The sequence below is a fragment of the Trifolium pratense genome, linkage group LG2 (genome assembly GCF_020283565.1).
Source record: "Trifolium pratense cultivar HEN17-A07 linkage group LG2, ARS_RC_1.1, whole genome shotgun sequence".
NCBI classification, from domain to species: domain Eukaryota; kingdom Viridiplantae; phylum Streptophyta; class Magnoliopsida; order Fabales; family Fabaceae; genus Trifolium; species Trifolium pratense.
Genome location: NC_060060.1, coordinates 57,461,361 through 57,482,683, shown reverse-complemented (window position 1 = coordinate 57,482,683; position 21,323 = coordinate 57,461,361). Strand labels below are relative to the sequence as shown.

The following is a 21,323-nucleotide window of genomic DNA, read 5'->3' as shown; positions in this document are numbered from 1 at the left end:
CACAACAACATCAACCCGTTTTTATTAAAATCAAAAGCCACAATTGATTGCAGCCCACAAAATATTAGAAAATATTCTAACACTTAAATCTAAGACTCAGGACAATCAGTTAAAGGAACAAGGTATGTGTCTTTTTCAGAAACTCAAAGTAGCATAATTATATATGGCAGGGTTTTGTTCTTATAGTTGTTGATAGTGTGAGGGTATTGAGAGATATAATGCCTCACATTAAATTGTCTACATTGCTTAAAAAAATAAATTAAATTGTCTAGAATATAATTGGGTCATACATTTTTTTTACGGTACTATATACATTAAAATTACAACATAATTGTTTAAATTACAAATTCATGTCCATTAGACAAACAGGTAAAATACGAATACAACCTAGTCTTATACACAACATAATAAGACACAACATAATAATAACGAGAAGTAGCAATCCTCAGCCTCTAACTCGGTTACTCCCTTGCTTGCTTACCACGTGAACACTGCTTATCTGAAAAAAATTAAGAGTAATGGGATGAGACTTCAAGCCTGAGTTCCTATACCAATCTACGATGGTGACTACAATGAGGTACCTGATTCAGTCAATCTTTAACATGATTTCCCTAATTTAATTTTAAATCATAAATAAATAAGTGTAACACAAATTAATATCCTGTTCATTTTAAATTCGAGAACACTCTGAGGTGAACCGGTATCAGAGGCCAAACATATCCGTCTATAATAACAATGTACGTCAATAATAATGTACGTCGACATGGCTGGAGCTCACAAACTATAGAGAATGGATACTGGAAGCAATATATTCATTCACAATAATAGGGAGTATTAATATACAAGATGTTGCCAACGTACATATGTTTCTTTTGGCAAGTGAGTAATTGTAAATAATGACATAATAATAACAATGATGTGTAATGATATTATAATAATTGATAGTTGACTTGGTTAGGTAGTTAATACTCCTATACGCCCCCTAAAGATAGAGATATCCTCAATAAATCTAATCTTATCTTTGAGAAAGTGATCTTGCGTAGATGATAACGGCTTTGTAAAAAGATCAGTTAGTTGATGACTTGCTGGAACATGTGAAACTTGAAGCTTCTTGGCAGCAACGAGGTCGGGAACAAAATGATAATCTATGGCAATATGTTTCATTCTAGAGTGAAAAACTGGGTTTGAACATAGATAGGTCGCTCCAATGTTATCTAAGAATATTGTTGGAGTAGTTGATGGGATTTGAAGTTCTTGTAATAAGTTTTGAATCCAAAGTAACTCCTGAGTAGTGGTTGGAATAGTACGATATTCGGCTTCGGTTGATGATTTTGCAACCGTGGGTTGCTTATTGCAGGACCAAGAAATGATATTGGGACCAAAATAAATTAAATAAGTACCTGTTGATTTTCTGTCCTTTGTAACTCCTGCCCAGTCTGCATCACAAAAGCTGGCGAGGCTTGTTGATGAATAATTTGCAAGTATACAATTAGCCGTCAAGTAGTATAAAAATCGTTCTTTCCATAGGGATTGTTGTAATTCAAACACAAGTTGAATACATACTTAAACACATAAATTTAAATGTAAAAAGGGGGGAAATTTGTTTGGTTCAAGTTTGATCATAAACTGACAAAATAACTTAGGTTTCAAATCAAATGAAGAAAAGCGATTGATCCTTTTGGTTCATCTAATTACTACTTCTCTTGGTAATTTCATGTATGATTACAAATTTACTCAATTTAGTTTCACGATTAGATTAAATCGAAAATGATTATGCCCAATGTCTTGGTAACATAATCCTCTCCCTTGATCATCGATTCCTAATGTCTTAGGTAATCTATGACCAATTGAGGATTACAAACTTTAATCTATAAAATCTCAATTAACAATCCGAAATGTCTTAAGTGAAAGTTAATCGATCAATTATTCCTAGATCGATGATTCATTCCTATCGTCATAGTAAAATAAATCATTGAATTCATCATATAAGTAGCTAATTCATATAAAGCATTAAGCATAAGGAATAATCAAAGAAACTAACTTCGTAATTCATATATCAATTCAAATGAGAATCACATGGTTCAAGAGAAATAGAAATCAGAATCCCCTAAGGACCAATCATGGGAATTTAGTTACACATAGTATAAGAAAACATTACAATCAAAGAAATGAGAGAAAACATGTTTACAAGATGATCTTGATGTGTTTCCACACTTCAATCCTTGCCTCCAAGCTCCTAGATCTTCAAAAGTTGTTCAATTTGATGTTTCCAATGTCAATTTTCGATCCATCATCTCAGATCTGTCTTTTCCTTTTATAACCGGAGTCAATAAATGAGAATTTCGCCTCAGACACGAGCATTTTCGCCCCAGGCACATAATTTTTGCCTGAGGCGCCAACATTTTCGCCCCAGGCACAGAATTTTTGCCTGAGGCGCCAACATTTTCGCCCCAGGCGAACAGGCAAACAGAGAGGTACTTTTTCTGGTGAAATTTTTGCCTGAGGCACAGGATTTTTCGCCTCAGGCGAACAAGCAAACAGAGAGGTGCTTTTCAACTGGGAATTTTCGCCTAAGGCACAGGAATTTTCGCCTCAGGCACACACTTTTCGCCTGAGGCACCAACATTTTCGCCCGGGGCGAAAAAAAGCAGAATATTAGATATTTTCTTCATTCTTCAGCTACTTTCATCCTTTGCAAATATCTTCAAACTAGTGCATTATTCTTCCATGAAATGAGTTACAATTCTTCTAAAAAGACTTGAAATTGGTCTTATTTTCATGTAATGACGCATGTCATCACTTGTATTTGATGATCTTGTAAGATGGATACCATTTGAGATGGTGGATTTGAGATAGCGCAATACTCGCTTCAAAGCTTGCATGCCTGTCGCTGTAGGAGCTTGCAACTGTTGTGCTAGTTTATTCACCTGGGAATGCTATGTCGGGACGTGTGATTGAGAGATAATGTAACGCACCGAGTATACTGCGAAATTCCTTACTGTCACACAACGTGGAGTTGGGTTTAGGTTGTGAACAAAAGGAAGTAGCCATTGGAGTAGACACTGGTTTGCAATCACCCATGTTTTCTCGAAGGAGAATATCTCTGATATAATGATGTTGTGTAACGAATAGACCAGTCTTTGTTGGTATTATTTCAACTCCAAGAAAGTGGCTTGGTTGACCCAAATCTTTTAGGGAATTTTTTTTTTCTTCTGCAAGTGCCTGTATGAATTGATCTAGAAAAATAGAATTGTTCCCGCATAGTAATAAATCATCAACATACACTAAAAAATAGGCGGTTGTGGAACCGGAGTTGTAAATGAATAGAGACATGTCACTCTTGGCATTTGTAAAACCATATTGTAGGAGGAATGTTTATAGAGCATTAAACCAAGCTCATGGTGCTTGCTTTAGACCATATAGTGCTTTATTTAATTTGCAGACATAATTTGGAAATGATGAGTGAATAAAGCTGAATGGTTGAGTCATGTAGACATTTTCACTAATTGTTCCATGCAAGAGGGCTTTATTCACATTCGTTTGTGTGAGAGGCCATCCTTTTGAGAGAGCAATGCAAAGAACAATCTTGATTGTTTGAGGTTTGATGACAGGAATGAAGGTGTCTTTGAAGTCAATATACCCGGTCTTTGATGAAATCCTTTGGCAACAAGTCTTGCTTTGTAGCGAGAGATAGAGCCATCAGGGTTTCTTTTCAATCTAAAGACGCATTTATTACCAATAACATTGTAATGTGGAGATAGGGGAACAAGTGTCCATGTGTCGTTACGCATAAGAGCCATAAATTCATCGGTCATCGCCTGTTGCCATTCGGCAGACTTTACTGCCTGGGATACACATGTTGGTTCAATTGGATTAGGTAGCAGATATTTTGTGATGAGGTTTAATTTTTTTGGTTTGAAAATTCCACAAAGACCATTATGTTGTGGGGTATGGGGGGGAGTGGTTAAGTGTTGAATTCCATTATTTTGAAAATATGATTTGAGTTTGATGAATTCACCGCCATTATCAAAGTAAACAATTTTAATTTTACAATTGAATTGGTTTTCCACAAGATTTTTAAAAATAGGAAAAATAGTTGACACATCTCATTTTAATTTTAAAGGATACAACCACACATATTTGGAAAAATGATCAATAAAAATAACATAATACTCCCTCCGGTCCTATATATAAGAAACACTTTGGAAATTTTTTTTGGTCCTTTTTATAAGAAACACTCTTTAAATTTGTTATTTATTAAATTGATAATCCCTTATATACCCTTATTAAATTGTATAAAATGCAACATATTCCAATGTTATGCATTAATTACACAGACACATTATCAAGGTTAATTTTGGAATAACACATAACATTTTAGAATTTTTAATAAAAAAAATAAGCCTTATTGGTATGTGTGTTTTTCTCAATGTGTTCCTTATATATAGGACCGGAGGGAGTATTTGAAGTTATCAATGGAAATAAAGCGAGAAGGTCCCCAAACATCTGAATAAATAACTTCTAATGGACTAGAACTAGAGATAGTAGATTTATGAAATGGCAATTTGTGACTTTTATTGGCCATACAATTGTTGTGAATTCGATTAAATCACATCAATAACTTTGATGTGTGGAGCAAATACGATTAAAGCAACCAAACAATGGGAACAACAATAACAATCACAAGGAAAGATAAAACGGTGATAAATAAAGAACACAATAGAATTGTTTACCCAGTTCGGTCAAAGTGACCTAATCTGGCGGAGAGAGCAACTCTCCATCCCACTATCAAATGAAGTAATTCATTACAATGAAATCCTCCAAAAGAGTTACAAGAATTAGCCTTGTTCCTAATTCTACCCCTTGCCCGAATTTTTTCCCGTGACCAAGAAATTCAATATGAAAGTGTTTCCCAAGGTGATGGATCAATCCCAACTCTAGTGTTTGCCCAAGAGAAGTTCTCTTATAAACCCTAGTCTTTTGTTGGCTTTAGAAACCCTAAACTCCCCTTGCAAACAACAGAAAACGTGACACATATGTATAACTGCGCGCTTTTCTGCCCGGGGCGCCAAGATTTCTGCCTGGGGCGCCAGCTTTCCGCCTGGGCACCACCATTTTCGCCTGAGGCGCCAAAACAGAAACTCAGCTCCGTTTTGACAGAAGCTTGCGCCTGGGGCGAAAATCCTTCTGTCTGAGGCACCAAACCAATAACTTTTATGTCTTGCTTGTTTTCAAAGCAATTTCCAACAACAATAATTCCAGTTATTGAAAGGAACTTTGACAGAGATATTATTTGATTTAAGAATGTGATAAAAAATTCTGGACGATGGATAACCAAGTCGATTGTGCCAACACAGAGACTGAGAGGTGGAAGTGGTAGAGTAGGCACGAGGAGATGTGGATGTTGGTAGTTTGTAGACATTTGAATCATTCCGACCTTGAAGAAGATGTACACGCTCCCGTGGTCAAATCTTTTACCTTAAAGAAAGAAGGACAAAATTCAATAGAGACATTATTAGTGTTGCATAATTGAGAGACAGATACAAGGTTTTGAGTAACATTAGGAGCATAAAGGACATTATTAAGAGCAAGTTTATGGTTAGGTTGGGATGAATTAAGTGTTGTAGAACCAACATGTGTAATAGGAAGAGTCATACAGTTAGCAACATGGAGATGATCATTACCATTATAATCACCATATAAAGAGAGATTGTTTAAATAATTGGTAATGTGGTGAGAGGCACCGGAGTCGAAGAGCCATTCCGGTTGAGACGGCTGCTTTTTGGTGCATGTATACTTTTTGCAAATTTGAGCATCATGTCCTCCTCGGGAGCACAACTGACATATGACAGTTGAGCGTTGACTATGATGATTTTGATGAGTTTGATTGCGGCGACCATAATGATTTTGGCGAGGCTGATTGCGGCCTCTGTTGTGGTGATTGGAGTGACCCCGATTGACATAGTTAGCCGTGACTGGTGTGTGAGGGTTCATGACTCCTATACAAACATGATTAGATTCTAAGTGCCCGATTGGTTCGAGGTAGATGGATGGGAGGGAGGTAATTGATGGAATATTTCGCAAGTGCACGAAAACCACGTAGTAATAAAAATATCGATCCACAGGGATTGTGTGATCAAACTAGTCGAATTGTGTTCATAGACATTTCACAGAAAATACACATAAATTGGGGGTATATTGAGTAATGAATTGCTGGAAAACGTGCTTTGATATAAAGGAAAAGCGAGGTAGAATCATCGGAATCATCTAGTCTATAGCTAAACCACATGCAATCTACTATGTCATAGGAATTTACTCAAGTGTTCACAACTAGATCGACAAATTAGTGAATCGCAATCTCTTGTCAAAATCCACTCTATTCGTTGTCGATACTCCCCCGATCTCTCGGGCGGAAGCTACCTACAACGAATGATATTAACGCGCGTCAATCGTTCGCTACACTCTATGCCTCAATCTCTCGACCGGAGACACTCGAATGCTCAATACAATTCAGTTCAGAAATTAAATCAATACTCTCGCACGTGACTTAACTCGAAATCATTATAACACTAATGAAGGATTATAAAGCATTAAAAACAGAATTGTATTGGATGAACACTATAAAAAGAGTAAATTCTTACAACATTTGCAGATTACATTCAGTTGAACTACATCCTAAACTATCCTAGATTCTACCTTCAAAGGAGTTTAGCTCCTCATCGTGCTTCGTTCGCTTCCTCGCTTCATCGCCATGGCTTGTGAATCCATGATCTCGACGTGCTTGGAGCTATCCTCTGGAGTCTTGAATCGCGATCTGGAAGTTCCAAAACCAGAATGTAGATCAATTTTGCAGAATTTTCCAACCCGAAAACAGAATTATGCAGAAAATATATATACAGAAGGCAACCACGCCGCGCGCCAGATCTACCACGCCGCGCGTGGTTGTAAATCCATCAACTACGCCGCGCGTAGTAACAGAATCACGCGGCGCGTGATCAAGTCAGAGAGCAATCTTCATCTTCATCAAGGCTTCACGCCGCGCGTGGTAAGGTCTCACGCGGCGCGTGATCAGGGTCCCAATCTTGGCTCTCTGTGAGCTCCATCACGCGGCGCGTGATGGGCTACGCCCCCAGCGTAGTGAAAATCATTCAAATCCTGCAGTTTTTCCTGTTTTCTTGCAAAACAAGTAATCAAGCTAATGGTTAGATTTCTCTTATATTTATTGCTAAAAACCTACTAAAATGTATCTAATGTTGCTAAAATAGGCATGGATTAGAGAGTGTGACGATTTGTCATCACAACCCCAAACTTAAACCTTTCCTTGTCCTCAAGGAAACGACTTTTACCTCAAGCTTTCGTGTCAAGACCTTGGCATTTTCCTTAAAATCACTCGAATCATACATACGTGAGACTCACCTGATGATCAATGATCCACCTGCAAACAATGCTCAATTGCACAACCGTTACCGCAAGACATTTTCAAGTAGTTCACACTTTTCGACCAAAGCTCTATGATTTCATCACACTACTCACATGCACTCTTCAGTTTGGGTAATTCACTCAAATCAACACATCAATGCAAGTCAACAATAATTTTGCAAGTAGTCTAAGAATTCATTCGGTTCACTTTGTGCACACACATTAGAGGTCTTTTAGGGTTATAACGTGGCTTGGCTAGGGTGGATGGTGACATTTTGGGATAAGTAGTAGAAAAACTTGGAGTTAGATCCCCCTATGGTCAAAAATTTCATAAACCACCTTTTTCCTTTGAACTATAGTGGACTAGAGAACTTTTTTCAATCATCAAACAAAGTTTTGCAAATCTTTGAATTCAAGGCTATCACTTCTTTTGTACTTCTTTCACATACAAGTCTTTTTTCATTTTTGTTTTTTTTTTTTCTTCTTGCCTTGCAATTGTTGAAAATTTTTTTCTCAATTTTTCAAATCAAAACTTTTTGTACGTTCTCTAGTACCCTCACCCCAAACTTTATTTGTTGCTAATTCCAAAGAGCAACCCCAACTTAGTGGTGAGCAATGCGCATCAACCACTAATTAGGTGCCTAACCTCCAAGAAAGTCATTCCTTTTTTTTTTCATCAAAAATTTCTGAAGGTTTTGCAAAAATAACATTTTCTTTCAGCTCAAATTGGTTAAGCAAAGGATAATTATATGTAAGGGTGGATAGAAAAGGCTCAAAGGTACCAAGAAACATGCCTCGTGTGTGCTACAAAAGTACCAATCAAATACAAAGACGACAAGCAAAATCGAGAGACAATACATGAGTGGATATCACACATAGAAAGAAAAGTAGTGTTTGGCTCAATACCTCACGGTTGGGTCGAATCAAAGAACCGGTCAAAAAGTGTGCGTTCCCTTCCTTTGCCTCTTGATCACATGAGTGCAACAAGCTATTGCACTGCAAGTTTCACAAATCACACATGGAGAAAATCATGCAATTGATACTCAAGTAACTAGAAAGAACATGCCAAAATATTGAAACAAACTCTAAAGTAAAAACCATTCCACAATTAAACAAAAGAAGATTCAAATCAGAGTACATATTTAAAACATCCAGCCAATATCCAAGCAACATCAGAATATTATTACAAACCAAGCAAATAAAAGACAAAAAGTAAAGATAGAGATAGAGTAGCAGAATAGTAGCAGCAGCAGCAGTAGAACAGAACGCAGAATGGCCCTTACTTCACAGATTTTTTTGAAACTTCTTACCAACAAAAGTGCAAAATCGAGATAGATGGGTGGATCTGGGGCCCAAAACCAAACACCAGACTGTATACCTTAATACCTGCAAGAACCCTCATGAGATTGAATTAATGAAATGAAGGTTACTGGATTCACTTGCACTGATTTTAGGCTTCACATCACACTTGAGAACTTTAGTGAAATTGATAGATCTGAAGCCTAAAACCAAGCAGATGAATCTGAACCTTGATGAATGGTGAGTCTTTAGCTAGAACTTGAGAGTTTAAATAATCAGAACAGAGTCACTTGATGACGCCGCGCGTGACTTACTCCACGCCGCGCGTGATCCATTTCAAAATTTCTCTCCAGCCCCTAAATCCAACGGTCATGTTGACCAAATTCAAACAGTCAAGTTGATCACGCCGCGCGTAGCTCCCCTCACGCGGCGCGTGATCGCTTTAGCAAAACCACTTTCCTCTCTGCCTTGTTCACGCGGCGCGTGATGGATACCATGCCGCGCGTGATCACAAGTCAGAGAGCTCACTTATCCACTTCCATCATCACGCCGCGCGTAGGAAGCCTTCACGCCGCGCGTGATCGATATTCCAGAGGCACCTCTTTCCTTCACTTACACGACGCCGCGCGTGACGTCACCACGCCTCCAGCGTAGTTCACTACACAGTCCTCTGTTTTTGCTCTGTTTGCTGCTGAAAGCTGCGCACCTACCTGCATCTTGCAAAACAAAACAACTAATCATTAGAACCCGTTGGGTTGCCTCCCAACCAGCGCTTGTTTAACGTCCCGATGCTTGACGTTCCATGCCCCTAAGGGTCTTGGAAGAAAAGAGCCACATTGTGCCGAACGAGCTCTCCACCACGATAAACTTTCAACCTTTGACCATTCACCTTAAAACTCTGATTCTCCTCCCCTGATTTGAAGATTTCCACAGCCCCATGTGGAAACACCTCCTTAACTATAAAAGGACCAGACCACTTGGACTTGAGTTTACCGGGGAATAACTTGAATCGAGAGTTAAATAGAAGCACCAACTGTCCTTCGTGAAACTTTTTTGGAACTAATTGCGCATCATGATAGCGTTTAGTCCTTGCCTTGTATAGCACCGCATTTTCATATGCCCTTTCGCGCCATTCCTCTAACTCATTGAGCTTCAACAACCGAGCTCTACCGGCGAGTGTGGCATTCATGTTCAGTTGCTTAACAGCCCAGTATGCCTTGTGCTCAAGCTCCACGGGTAAATGACATGCTTTTCCATAAACCAACTGATACGGGGAAAAACCGAGGTGGGTTTTAAACGCAGTACGGTATGCCCATAACGCGTCGTCGAGTTTGAGTGACCAATCCTTCCTAGAGGAGGAAACCGTCTTCTCAAGAATCTGTTTCAATTGGCGATTGGACACTTCAACTTGTCCGGAAGTTTGAGGATGATAGGGAGTAGCAACCTTGTGCTTAACATTATACTTCCTCAACAAATTTTCAAGATGCTGATTAATGAAGTGCTTCCCACCATCGCTGATTAAGATCCTCGGCACCCCGAATCTTGTAAATATGTTCTTCTTGAGAAACCGCACCACAGTGGCTGAATCATTGGCTTGGCAGGCTATAGCTTCGACCCACTTTGTAACATAATCCACACAGACCAAAATGTGCACATTAGATTGGGACGAAGGAAATGGTCCCATAAAATCAATCCCCCATACATCAAATGGTTCGACTTCAGTTAGGCCATGCTGCGGCATCTCATCTCTTTTAGACACACCCCCCGATCGTTGACATGCATCGCAAGCTTTTACAAATTCCATACAATCTTGAAATATCGTTGGCCAAAAGAACCCACATTGTAAAACCTTCGCAGCTGTTCTTGGGCCACTATGATGCCCGCCACAAGGCGAGTTATGACAATGCCACATAATACCTCGGATCTCACTATCGGCCACACATCGACGAATCATGCCATCATTACTCATCTTGAACAAAAATGGATCATCCCAGAAATAATGTCGCGAATCCGCGAAGAGCTTCTTCTTTTGTTGTGCCGTCATTTCTTCCGGAATGAATCCACTAGCTTTGAGGTTAGCAATGTCACCGAACCATGGAAACTCAGATACGGCAAGCAAATTTTCATCCGGGAATTCACACTTAATAACTTCTTCCTTATTAGTAATATCCGGATTGCTCAGCCTTGAGAGGTGGTCAGCCACCACATTCTCTACCCCCTTCTTGTCTCGGATTTCCAAATCAAACTCCTGTAAAAGCAACATCCATCGCAACAACCGCGGCTTGGAATCGCCCTTTGTCAACAAATACTTCAAAGCTGAATGATCTGTAAAAACAATCACTTTTGACCCAATTAGATAGGAACGAAACTTTTCCAAAGCGAATACCACCGCTAGCAATTCCTTCTCCGTTGTGGTGTAGTTAATTTGATTCTCATTAAGGACCTTGCTAGAGTAGTATATCACATGGAAAAGTTTGTTATGGTGTTGGCCTAGGACTGCACCAACCGCGTAATCGCTTGCATCGCACATCAATTCAAAAGGGAGATCCCATTGTGGCGCAACGATCACGGGGGCAGTCACCAACTTAGTTTTAAGACAATTAAACGCAGTCACACAAGCCTCATCAAAAAGAAACACCGTATCCTTGACTAGTAAGGATGATAAGGGTTTTGCAATTTTTGAAAAATCCTTAATGAACCGCCGGTAGAACCCGGCATGTCCGAGAAAACTCCTTACCCCCTTTACATTCAACGGTGGAGGTAGCTCTTTGATTACCTCAATTTTGGCTTGGTCTACTTCAATCCCCCTTGAGGAGATTTTGTGACCGAGAACAATCCCTTCTCTTACCATGAAGTGACATTTTTCCCAATTTAAAACCAAATTGGTACTTATACATCTTTTCAGCACATCATTCAAATTAGAAAGGCAAAAATCGAAAGACTTACCGAAAACCGAAAAGTCATCCATAAATACCTCCATTGTGTCCTCCATCATATCGGCGAAGATGGCAAGCATACATCTTTGAAACGTCGCTGGGGCATTACATAATCCAAATGGCATTCTTCGATATGCAAACACCCCAAAAGGACAAGTAAATGCCGTTTTCTCTTGATCTTCCGGATCGACGGTGATCTGATTGTAACCTGAGTAACCATCAAGGAAACAGTAGAACTCTTGCCCCGCTAACCGTTCCAACATCTGATCCATGAATGGCAAGGGAAAGTGATCCTTCCTAGTAGCGGTGTTGAGTCGACGATAGTCAATGCACATACGCCATCCCGTAACAGTCCGAGATGGAATAAACTCATTCTTATCGTTTTTCACCACCGTCATTCCCCCCTTTTTCGGCACCACATGCACCGGAGATACCCAAGCACTATCGGAGATAGGGTATATCATGCCGGCCTCCAATAGTTTCAGCACCTCTTTTTTCACAACTTCCTTCATGGTAGGATTGAGTCTTCGTTGAGGTTGCACAACTGGTTTAAACTCCGCTTCCAACTTGATTTTATGCATGCAAAAAGTGGGACTTATTCCTTTCAGATCGGAGATAGTCCACCCCATTGCGGCTTTGTTGGACTTCAAAACTCTCAACAGTTTCTCCTCTTCCAAATGAGTGAGTTTGCTGCTAATGATGGCTGGAAACGAAGCATCATCACTTAAGAACACATACTTGAGATGTGAAGGGAGTTGCTTCAGTTCGGGAGCTTTCTTTTCTTCTTCCGTTTGATCCCTATCATTCACTTCAAGGAGGTTTTCACACTTAGGACTTTCATCTATCCGATTAGCATTCAAATTGCTAAGACATAACTCAATTTCTCGCTCCCATTCGTCTTCCACATTATCCAATGAGTTAACTAACACCTTTTCAAGAGTAGAGGAAGAGTGTTGAACCTTAAAGATATCTTCAATGACCTCGTCAACCAATTCAATTCTGAAACATTGAGTGTCATCGTCGTGTTGTTTCATAGCTTCAAACACATTAAAGAGGATTTGTTCACCGTCAGTCCGGAACATTAGTTCTCCCAATTCCACATCAATAAGGGCGCGTCCGGTAGCTAAGAATGGTCTTCCTAACAGCAAGGGTTCCCAATTCTTGTCTTCTTCCATGTCTAAGACAACAAAGTCAGCCGGAAACACAAATCCGCCGACTCGCACCAGAACATCATGTAAGATACCTTCCGGATACACGATGGATCTATCCGCCAAAGAGAGACTCATCTTTGTCGGCTTCGCTACAGCTCCCGGTATCTTCTTCATCATTGATAATGGCATCAAATTCACACTAGCACCCAAGTCACACAAAGCCTTTCCAATAGTAAGATCCCCAATGGAACAAGGGATTGTAAAGCTCCCCGGATCTTTCTTTTTCTGAGGTAGCTTCCTTTGGATGAGAGCGCTGCACTCTTCCGTCATACTTACCATTTCATCATCTAATGGTTTTCTTTTCTTTGTGAGCAGCTCCTTCAAAAACTTTGCATAACTCGGCATTTGCTCCAAAGCCTCAACCAATGGTATGGCCATCTCAAGCTTGTTCAACACCTTCATGAATTTCTTGAACTCCTTCTCCCGCTCAAGAGTCTTAACTTTCTTTCTCCTAGGAAAAGGCATCCTAGCATACGGCGATTCATCAATCCCTTTACCTTTCTCCACCTTCTTACTCTCTTTTTCTTTTATCTCCCTCTGTTTTTCAACTTCTTCTACTTCATCCTCACTAATCTCCACTTCCTTAGACAGATTTCCATTTTCTACTTCTCCCTCATGTCTCTTATTTTCAACTTCAACCTCTTGCTTATTCTCAACTTCTCCCTCATTGACCTTCTTTTTCAAGGGCTTCTCCACAGCTGGCCTTTCCGGTATCTCTCTACTCCTCAAGGTGATTCCATTACAAGTTTCATTTTTCGGATTATCATGAGTGTTTCCACCGAAACCTCCTTGGTTTTGCAACATAGAAAACTGCCTTGACAGCTGCCCCATTTGCACCTCAAGATTCTTGATAGAAGCTTCATGATTCTTGTTAGAGGTTGCTTGACTCGATTTCATCGCTTCAAAGTTGCTTTGGGTCATGATCATGAACTGATTTAGAGTCTCTTCCATCCTTGATGGAGGCCTTTGCTGCTGTTGCGGTGCACCTTGACTTTGCATACCGTTCCCCCACCCGGAACCGTTGTTATTGTTGTTGTACGGCTTCCGGAAATTGGCCAAGTAGCGAGCCTCCTCTGAACCCTCCGGGAAGCATCCGCCATTTGGGTGATCCTGCAAACAAAAATCACAGCGCACATTGTCAATTTTACCTATTGGAGAAGTTTGGACTTGCGGATTGGATAGCAACTTCATCATTGCTTCCATTTGGCTAGTCATGAGCTTTTGCTGCGCCAATAGTGCTGTTTGAGTATCCAATTCCAACACTCCGCCTTTCTTTTTGGCTCCTCTATCATTAGTGGCTCTATACTCGTTTTGAGCCATGCTTTCCACCAATTCTCTTGCTTCAGTTTCGTCACGGTTCTTCAACGAACCACCGGCTGATGCGTCAAGTATCATTCGCGTTTGAGCCCTCAAACCTTGGGTAAACATTTGCATCTGATTGTGGCCATCGAAACCGTGATTCGGACACCTTTTAAGACAAACTTTGAACCTCTCCCAAGCATCATACAACGTTTCACCATCCGCTTGTTCGAAGTTGCTAATTTCAGCCCTTCTTTCTAGAAACTTATGAATAGGAAAGTAACGATCTAAGAACTTCCGCTCCAGCTGTCTCCAAGTCTCAATAGTTCCGGCGGGTATCGTGTCCAACCAATCTTTAGCACGGCCGGTGAGAGAATGCTTGAATAACCTCAGTCTTTTGTCCGATTCGCTCACCCCCGGTGGATCGGTATAGTCGCAGGCTTCATAGAAGTGAGACAAGTGTAAGTTCGGGCATTGAGCTTCCGAGCCTGAATAAGGATTCTCTTTTAAGGCGGAAAGGACCGTGTTCTTGATGTCGAATGAGACAGGATTCGCCGGCTGAAATCCTTGATTTGCCAACGCGTCATTGTCTCTCCTCCCATAATCACCAAGGGTACGCCTTGGCGGTTGAGGAACCGGTGGAACCTGTTCTTCCTCCATTGTTGCTGCAGTCCTTTCTTGACAGTCCGGTGTATCACCTAGCAAAACTCTTCCCCTTGAAGCTTGAGCTTCCCTTGTTGCCTTTCGAATTGCGCGAGCTGTCTTTTCAATCTCTGGATCAAATTGCAGCTCTTGAGGACCTGTTCTCCGCATGCACAATGAAACACACAAGTAGAACGCTCCGGGAGAAAAATATAAAACAGAAAATAATAAAGAAAACACAGAAAATATGAACACTATTGCCTAGTTGAATCAATCACAATCCCCGGCAACGGCGCCAAAAACTTGATGGAATATTTCGCAAGTGCACGAAAACCACGTAGTAATAAAAATATCGATCCACAGGGATTGTGTGATCAAACTAGTCGAATTGTGTTCATAGACATTTCACAGAAAATACACATAAATTGGGGGTATATTGAGTAATGAATTGCTGGAAAACGTGCTTTGATATAAAGGAAAAGCGAGGTAGAATCATCGGAATCATCTAGTCTATAGCTAAACCACATGCAATCTACTATGTCATAGGAATTTACTCAAGTGTTCACAACTAGATCGACAAATTAGTGAATCGCAATCTCTTGTCAAAATCCACTCCATTCGTTGTCGATACTCCCCCGATCTCTCGGGCGGAAGCTACCTACAACGAATGATATTAACGCGCGTCAATCGTTCGCTACACTCTATGCCTCAATCTCTCGACCGGAGACACTCGAATGCTCAATACAATTCAGTTCAGAAATTAAATCAATACTCTCGCACGTGACTTAACTCGAAATCATTATAACACTAATGAAGGATTATAAAGCATTAAAAACAGAATTGTATTGGATGAACACTATAAAAAGAGTAAATTCTTACAACATTTGCAGATTACATTCAGTTGAACTACATCCTAAACTATCCTAGATTCTACCTTCAAAGGAGTTTAGCTCCTCATCGTGCTTCGTTCGCTTCCTCGCTTCATCGCCATGGCTTGTGAATCCATGATCTCGACGTGCTTGGAGCTATCCTCTGGAGTCTTGAATCGCGATCTGGAAGTTCCAAAACCAGAATGTAGATCAATTTTGCAGAATTTTCCAACCCGAAAACAGAATTATGCAGAAAATATATATACAGAAGGCAACCACGCCGCGCGCCAGATCTACCACGCCGCGCGTGGTTGCAAATCCATCAACTACGCCGCGCGTAGTAACAGAATCACGCGGCGCGTGATCAAGTCAGAGAGCAATCTTCATCTTCATCAAGGCTTCACGCCGCGCGTGGTAAGGTCTCACGCGGCGCGTGATCAGGGTCCCAATCTTGGCTCTCTGTGAGCTCCATCACGCGGCGCGTGATGGGCTACGCCCCCAGCGTAGTGAAAATCATTCAAATCCTGCAGTTTTTCCTGTTTTCTTGCAAAACAAGTAATCAAGCTAATGGTTAGATTTCTCTTATATTTATTGCTAAAAACCTACTAAAATGTATCTAATGTTGCTAAAATAGGCATGGATTAGAGAGTGTGACGATTTGTCATCAGTAATCTTGACAAAAAAAGATTTATTTTTATTAAATCATTTTTTCAAAAAAAAAAAGTTTTTTATTCTTGAAAAAAAGAAACAAAATTTAAAAACAAATTTTTTTAAAATGTTCCCTCACAATTTAAAATGTTCTATGAATTTAAAATATTCATTTTGCCAATTTAAAACGTTTTTTAACCAATCAAATCTCTCTAATAATTTAGATTTTTTGTTTTTAATTTTTTTTTCAAGAATAAAAAACGTTTTTTTTAAAAAAAAAAAGATTTAATAAAAATAAATCTTTTTTTTTAAGATTGCTCTCTCACCTGCCCTCCCCTCCATCTATCTCGAACCAATCGGACCGTAAGCAAATCCCACTAAGGAATGCCAGCCATAACGGGGTATATACCGTAGTATCCACAAGTGAGATTTGTACTTGATATGTTGAACTTTCATAGTTAATTAAACTAGCGGCTCAAGTGTAAATAATAATATGTGAACATGATTTTATGATTTAAAATGATACTGAAAAATAATTTTTAGATCTTAATATAGGATAGTAATCTATTGAACGTGCTTAATTGTAAAAAAAGTTTTAGGTTAATAATAATAGTGATAACTTATAAAATTTCATGAGTTAGAGTTATTGGTATCAAAATAGATCAGAAATTAAAAACCATTATCGTGTCTTGTTCTGGTTATCCCCTGTTTTGTCATGCACACCAAAGAAAAATAGATATATACACCTTAGGTTAACAAAGTCAATATAAAGTTTTTTTTCAAAATCAATGGACTGTGTTCAAATCACTTAAGCAAAAAAACAACCAAAAAATTAAAAGTCGTGATAAAAAACATTTGGGAGATTAAAAATAGCATTAAATGTTTCATTGGTAATGTAAAGTGACTTACAATTTGGAACGGAGGGAATATATATTTAGAACCCTTACAAGTTAGTATCATTACTCCCATGGTATATGATTATTAATAGAAAGCTAAGTGATCAACATGAAACAAAATATGAATAAATGAACCTCCGGGTTATGCTGGTGAGATTTAAAATAGCAATTATACTATAATGACTTTATCAAAAAAAAAAAATTATATTATAATGACTCATAGGCCAATTGTATTGGTCATAACCTTGGCATTAATTAGTAGACTACTACCCATAGAAAAATATTGTACTATAGCCTCTATAAATTGACACTCTTCAAGTACCATAAGCTCCATCCATCGATCATAAATTAAACCAAACTTTCAAATAATTAAAGCATACCAAAACAATGAAAATCACATTGCTAATATTTGTCATTTTTTTTGCCTTCTTAAGCACACAACCACTTCTTGGAGCAGCCGATGCTTCAAATGAACAAGTGGTTGACACATTAGGCAAGAAACTCCGAGCTGATACTAATTACTATATTCTTCCGGTTATACCTATTTCGAGAGGTGGTGCAAGTCTTGGCCTTGCAAGCATTGGACAAAGATATCCTCTTGATGTTGTTGTCGTTAATAGATATCAAGGCTTGCCACTTTCTTTTACACCTGTTAACCCAAAAAAAGGTGTTATTCGTGTCTCCATTGATTTAAACATCAAGTTCTCATCTCGTCGTTCTATTCCAGATCGTTCCACTGTGTGGAAGCTTGATCGTTTTGATTTTTCTAAGCGACAATGGTTTGTGACTACTGGCGGTGTTGTAGGAAATCCAGGTCGGGGAACTATCAATAATTGGTTCAAGATTGAGAAATATGGCGATGCTTATAAATTGGTGTTTTGTCCTAGCGTGGTGCAATCTTTCAAGCATTTGTGTAAGGATGTTGGCGTGTTTGTGGATGAAAAGGGAAATAAACGTTTGGCTCTAAGTGATGTTCCCCTCAAAGTTAAATTTCAACAAGCTTGATCTATAAAGCTTCTCTTAATTGTATGCATAAAAATATATAAATATATGTATTTCCTTTTAAATAATGTTTATTGGGATCCTCAAAGTATGTATGGTTTCCTTGTTACAATTGAAATAAATAAAATATATTAAAGTATATCATAATCTATTAATGTCTATCATCTGATAGTAACTTTTTAAATTACATATATATATATAGATTGCAGTGTGATCTACACACATGTTGAAATAAAAAAAATATATAATTTTTAATAAAAAAAATAAGCCACCTTGACCGTGTGTTTTTCTCATTGTGTTTCTTATATATAGGACCAGAAGGATTACAATTTAAAAAAATTATCATCAATTTTACATTGCAAATAACATAGAAAATAATTATCCTTATAATTAAAGTAGAAAAATTCATATTCTATCAATAACAATATTAAAATACATTCTAGCAGCTTTTAATTTCAAATTTTAGAAACCCTAAATTGTGAAAGATCAATTTTTACCTTTATTTTAGCTTCAATGTTGATTGAGTTATTGCTGAGAATAGCCGAATAAGAGGAGTGGGCAGGGTGGCTGGCCATCGTTCTTCTTGGTGGAGTGGACCGATGGTGGTGGTGGTGTACGGTGGTAGTGTCTGTATAGAAACAATTTTTTTTTTTGGTTACACTGTATACAAACAATTCATATTATTTTTTATAATTCACTCGTTTCCTATTATTTTTTTTAATTCACTTGTTTTATTTTTTAGCGGTGTTTTTTTATTGTAAAAAAAAAGGGTGTTTCTTTCCTTTTTTTTTGATAGATTAGGCCCGGTAATTGTGCCTTTATATTTTACAGAAATATACTCCTACCCCATAGGAGTATTAAGTATTACACCCCCAATTTTACTAATTCTACTACCCATAAATTTTTTTGAAGCTTTTAAATTTGAGAGGCCCGCTGCCACAACCATTGTTGCAGGTGCTTTTGGGCCGGGCCTGGGTTTGAGATAAGGGTGAAAAAAATTAAGGAGTAAAGGTCCAGAGGTCAAGTCTGTTGGGTCACGAGGGGGCAGCCAGGGGATTATTCTTATTGGGCTCATAACAATACAAGTGAGTTGGACACCACATCTTAACCCAAAATCTTAAGGCGTTAAGTTTATGGGTTCTCTCACCTATAAAGTGATCAACCTCCATAACATTCTTCCTCTCAAGTGTGAGTAATTATTTGTCCCCTTCACACGGAAGCTTTTTCCATGTGTACACTTGCACCGCCATTGTCGCTGCACTCAATGGGACACGCCGTCTGACCACCTTTGTCGGGAGGACTTTAGATAATAGGAGCTAGTCGAACCCTTCATCGAACAATTGGCTCTGATACCATTGTTGGATCATGAGTGGGCAGCCAGGGGATCATCCACACCGGGCTTAAGAACAACTATACATGTGAGTTGAACACCATACTTTTACCCAAAACCTTAAGACATGAGGTTTATGTGCCTTCTCACTTATAAGGTGTTCAACCTCCATTTTTCTAAGCAATGTGAGATTTAAATCACCACACACTTGCCACAACATTCTCCCCCTCAAGTGTAAGTCATTCAGTTCTTTATGTTATCCTTCAAGTGGAAGCTTTTTTTGTCGATACACTTGCACCGCCGTTGCCGCTACACTTAACGTGACATACCACATGACCACCTTTGTCAGGAGGACTTTTGATACAAGGAACCGGTCAAACCCTTCATCGAACCATCGACTCTGATACCGTTGTTGGGACACGAGTGGGCAGCCAAGGGATCATCCATATTGGACTTAAGAACAATTATACAAGTGAGTAGAACACCACTGCACACTTTTATCCAAAACCTCAAAACGTTAGTTTTATGGGTCCTCTCACTTATAAAGTGTTCAACCTTCACTTGTCTAAGCAACAAAAGACTTAACCCACCTTACACTTGTGATAATTTTATTGGGAAGGAATGTGGAACTTCTTAAATCTAAGACTCAGGACAATCAGTTACAGGAATAAGGTATGTGTCTTTTTTAGAAACTCAAAGTAGCATAATTATATATGGCAGGGTTTTGTTCTTATAGTTGTTGATAGTGTGAGGGTATTGAGAGATATAATGCCTCACATTAAATTATCTAGATTGCTTAAAAAAAAAAATTAAATTGTCTAGAATATAATTGGGTCGTACATTTTTTTACGGTACTATATACATTAAAATCACAACATAATTGTTTAAATTACAAATTCATGTCCATTAGACAAACAGGTAAAATACGAATACAACATAGTCTTATACAAAACATAATAAGACACAACATAATAATAACGAGAAGTAGCAATCCTCATCCTCTAACTCGGTTACTCCCTTGCTTGCTTACCACGTGAACACTGCTTATCTGAAAAATATTAAGAGTAATGGGATGAGACTTCAAGCCTGAGTTCCTATACCAATCTACGATGGTGACTACAATGAGGTACCTGATTCAGTCAATCTTTAACATGATTTTCCTAATTTAATTTTAAATCATAAATAAATAAGTGTAACACAAATTAATATCCTGTTCATTTTAAATTCGAGAACACTCTGAGGTGAACCGGTATTAGAGGCCAAACATATCCGTCTATAATAACAATGTACGTCAATAATAATGTACATCGACATGGTTGGAGCTCACAAACTATAGAGAATGGATACTGGAAGCAATATATTCATTCACAATAATAGGGAGTATTAATATACAAGATGTTGCCAACGTACATATGATGTTGCCAACGTACATATATATGTTTCTTTTGGCAAGTGAGTAATTGTAAATAATGACATAATAATAACAATGATGTGTAATGATATTATAATAATTGATAGTTGACTTGGTTAGGTAGTTAATACTCCTATACGCCCCCTCAAGATAGAGATATCCTCAATAAATCTAATCTTATCTTTGAGAAAGTGATCTTGCGTAGATGATAACGGCTTTGTAAAAAGATCAGTTAGCTGGAACATGTGAAACTTGAAGCTTCTTGGCAGCAACGAGGTCGCGAACAAAATGATAATCTATGGCAATATGTTTCATTCTAGAGTGAAAAACTGGGTTTGAACATAGATAAGTCGCTCCAATG

At 38.7% G+C, this 21,323-nt stretch overlaps 1 protein-coding gene across 1 annotated transcript; it reads left to right on the top strand.

Moving 5' to 3' along the window:
- Positions 1–17,544: 17,544 nt before the first annotated feature.
- On the top strand, positions 17,545–18,289 carry LOC123909445 (miraculin-like). The gene has a single exon (XM_045960286.1). The coding sequence runs from the start codon at positions 17,607–17,609 to the stop codon at positions 18,222–18,224; it is 618 nt and encodes a 205-aa protein (XP_045816242.1). The 5' UTR covers positions 17,545–17,606; the 3' UTR covers positions 18,225–18,289.
- Positions 18,290–21,323: the final 3,034 nt, after the last annotated feature.

Bases quoted from the DNA above. Each gene is read 5' to 3' on its own strand.
- LOC123909445 (XM_045960286.1), top strand. From the start codon at position 17,607: ATGAAAATCACATTGCTAATATTTGTCATTTTTTTTGCCTTCTTAAGC.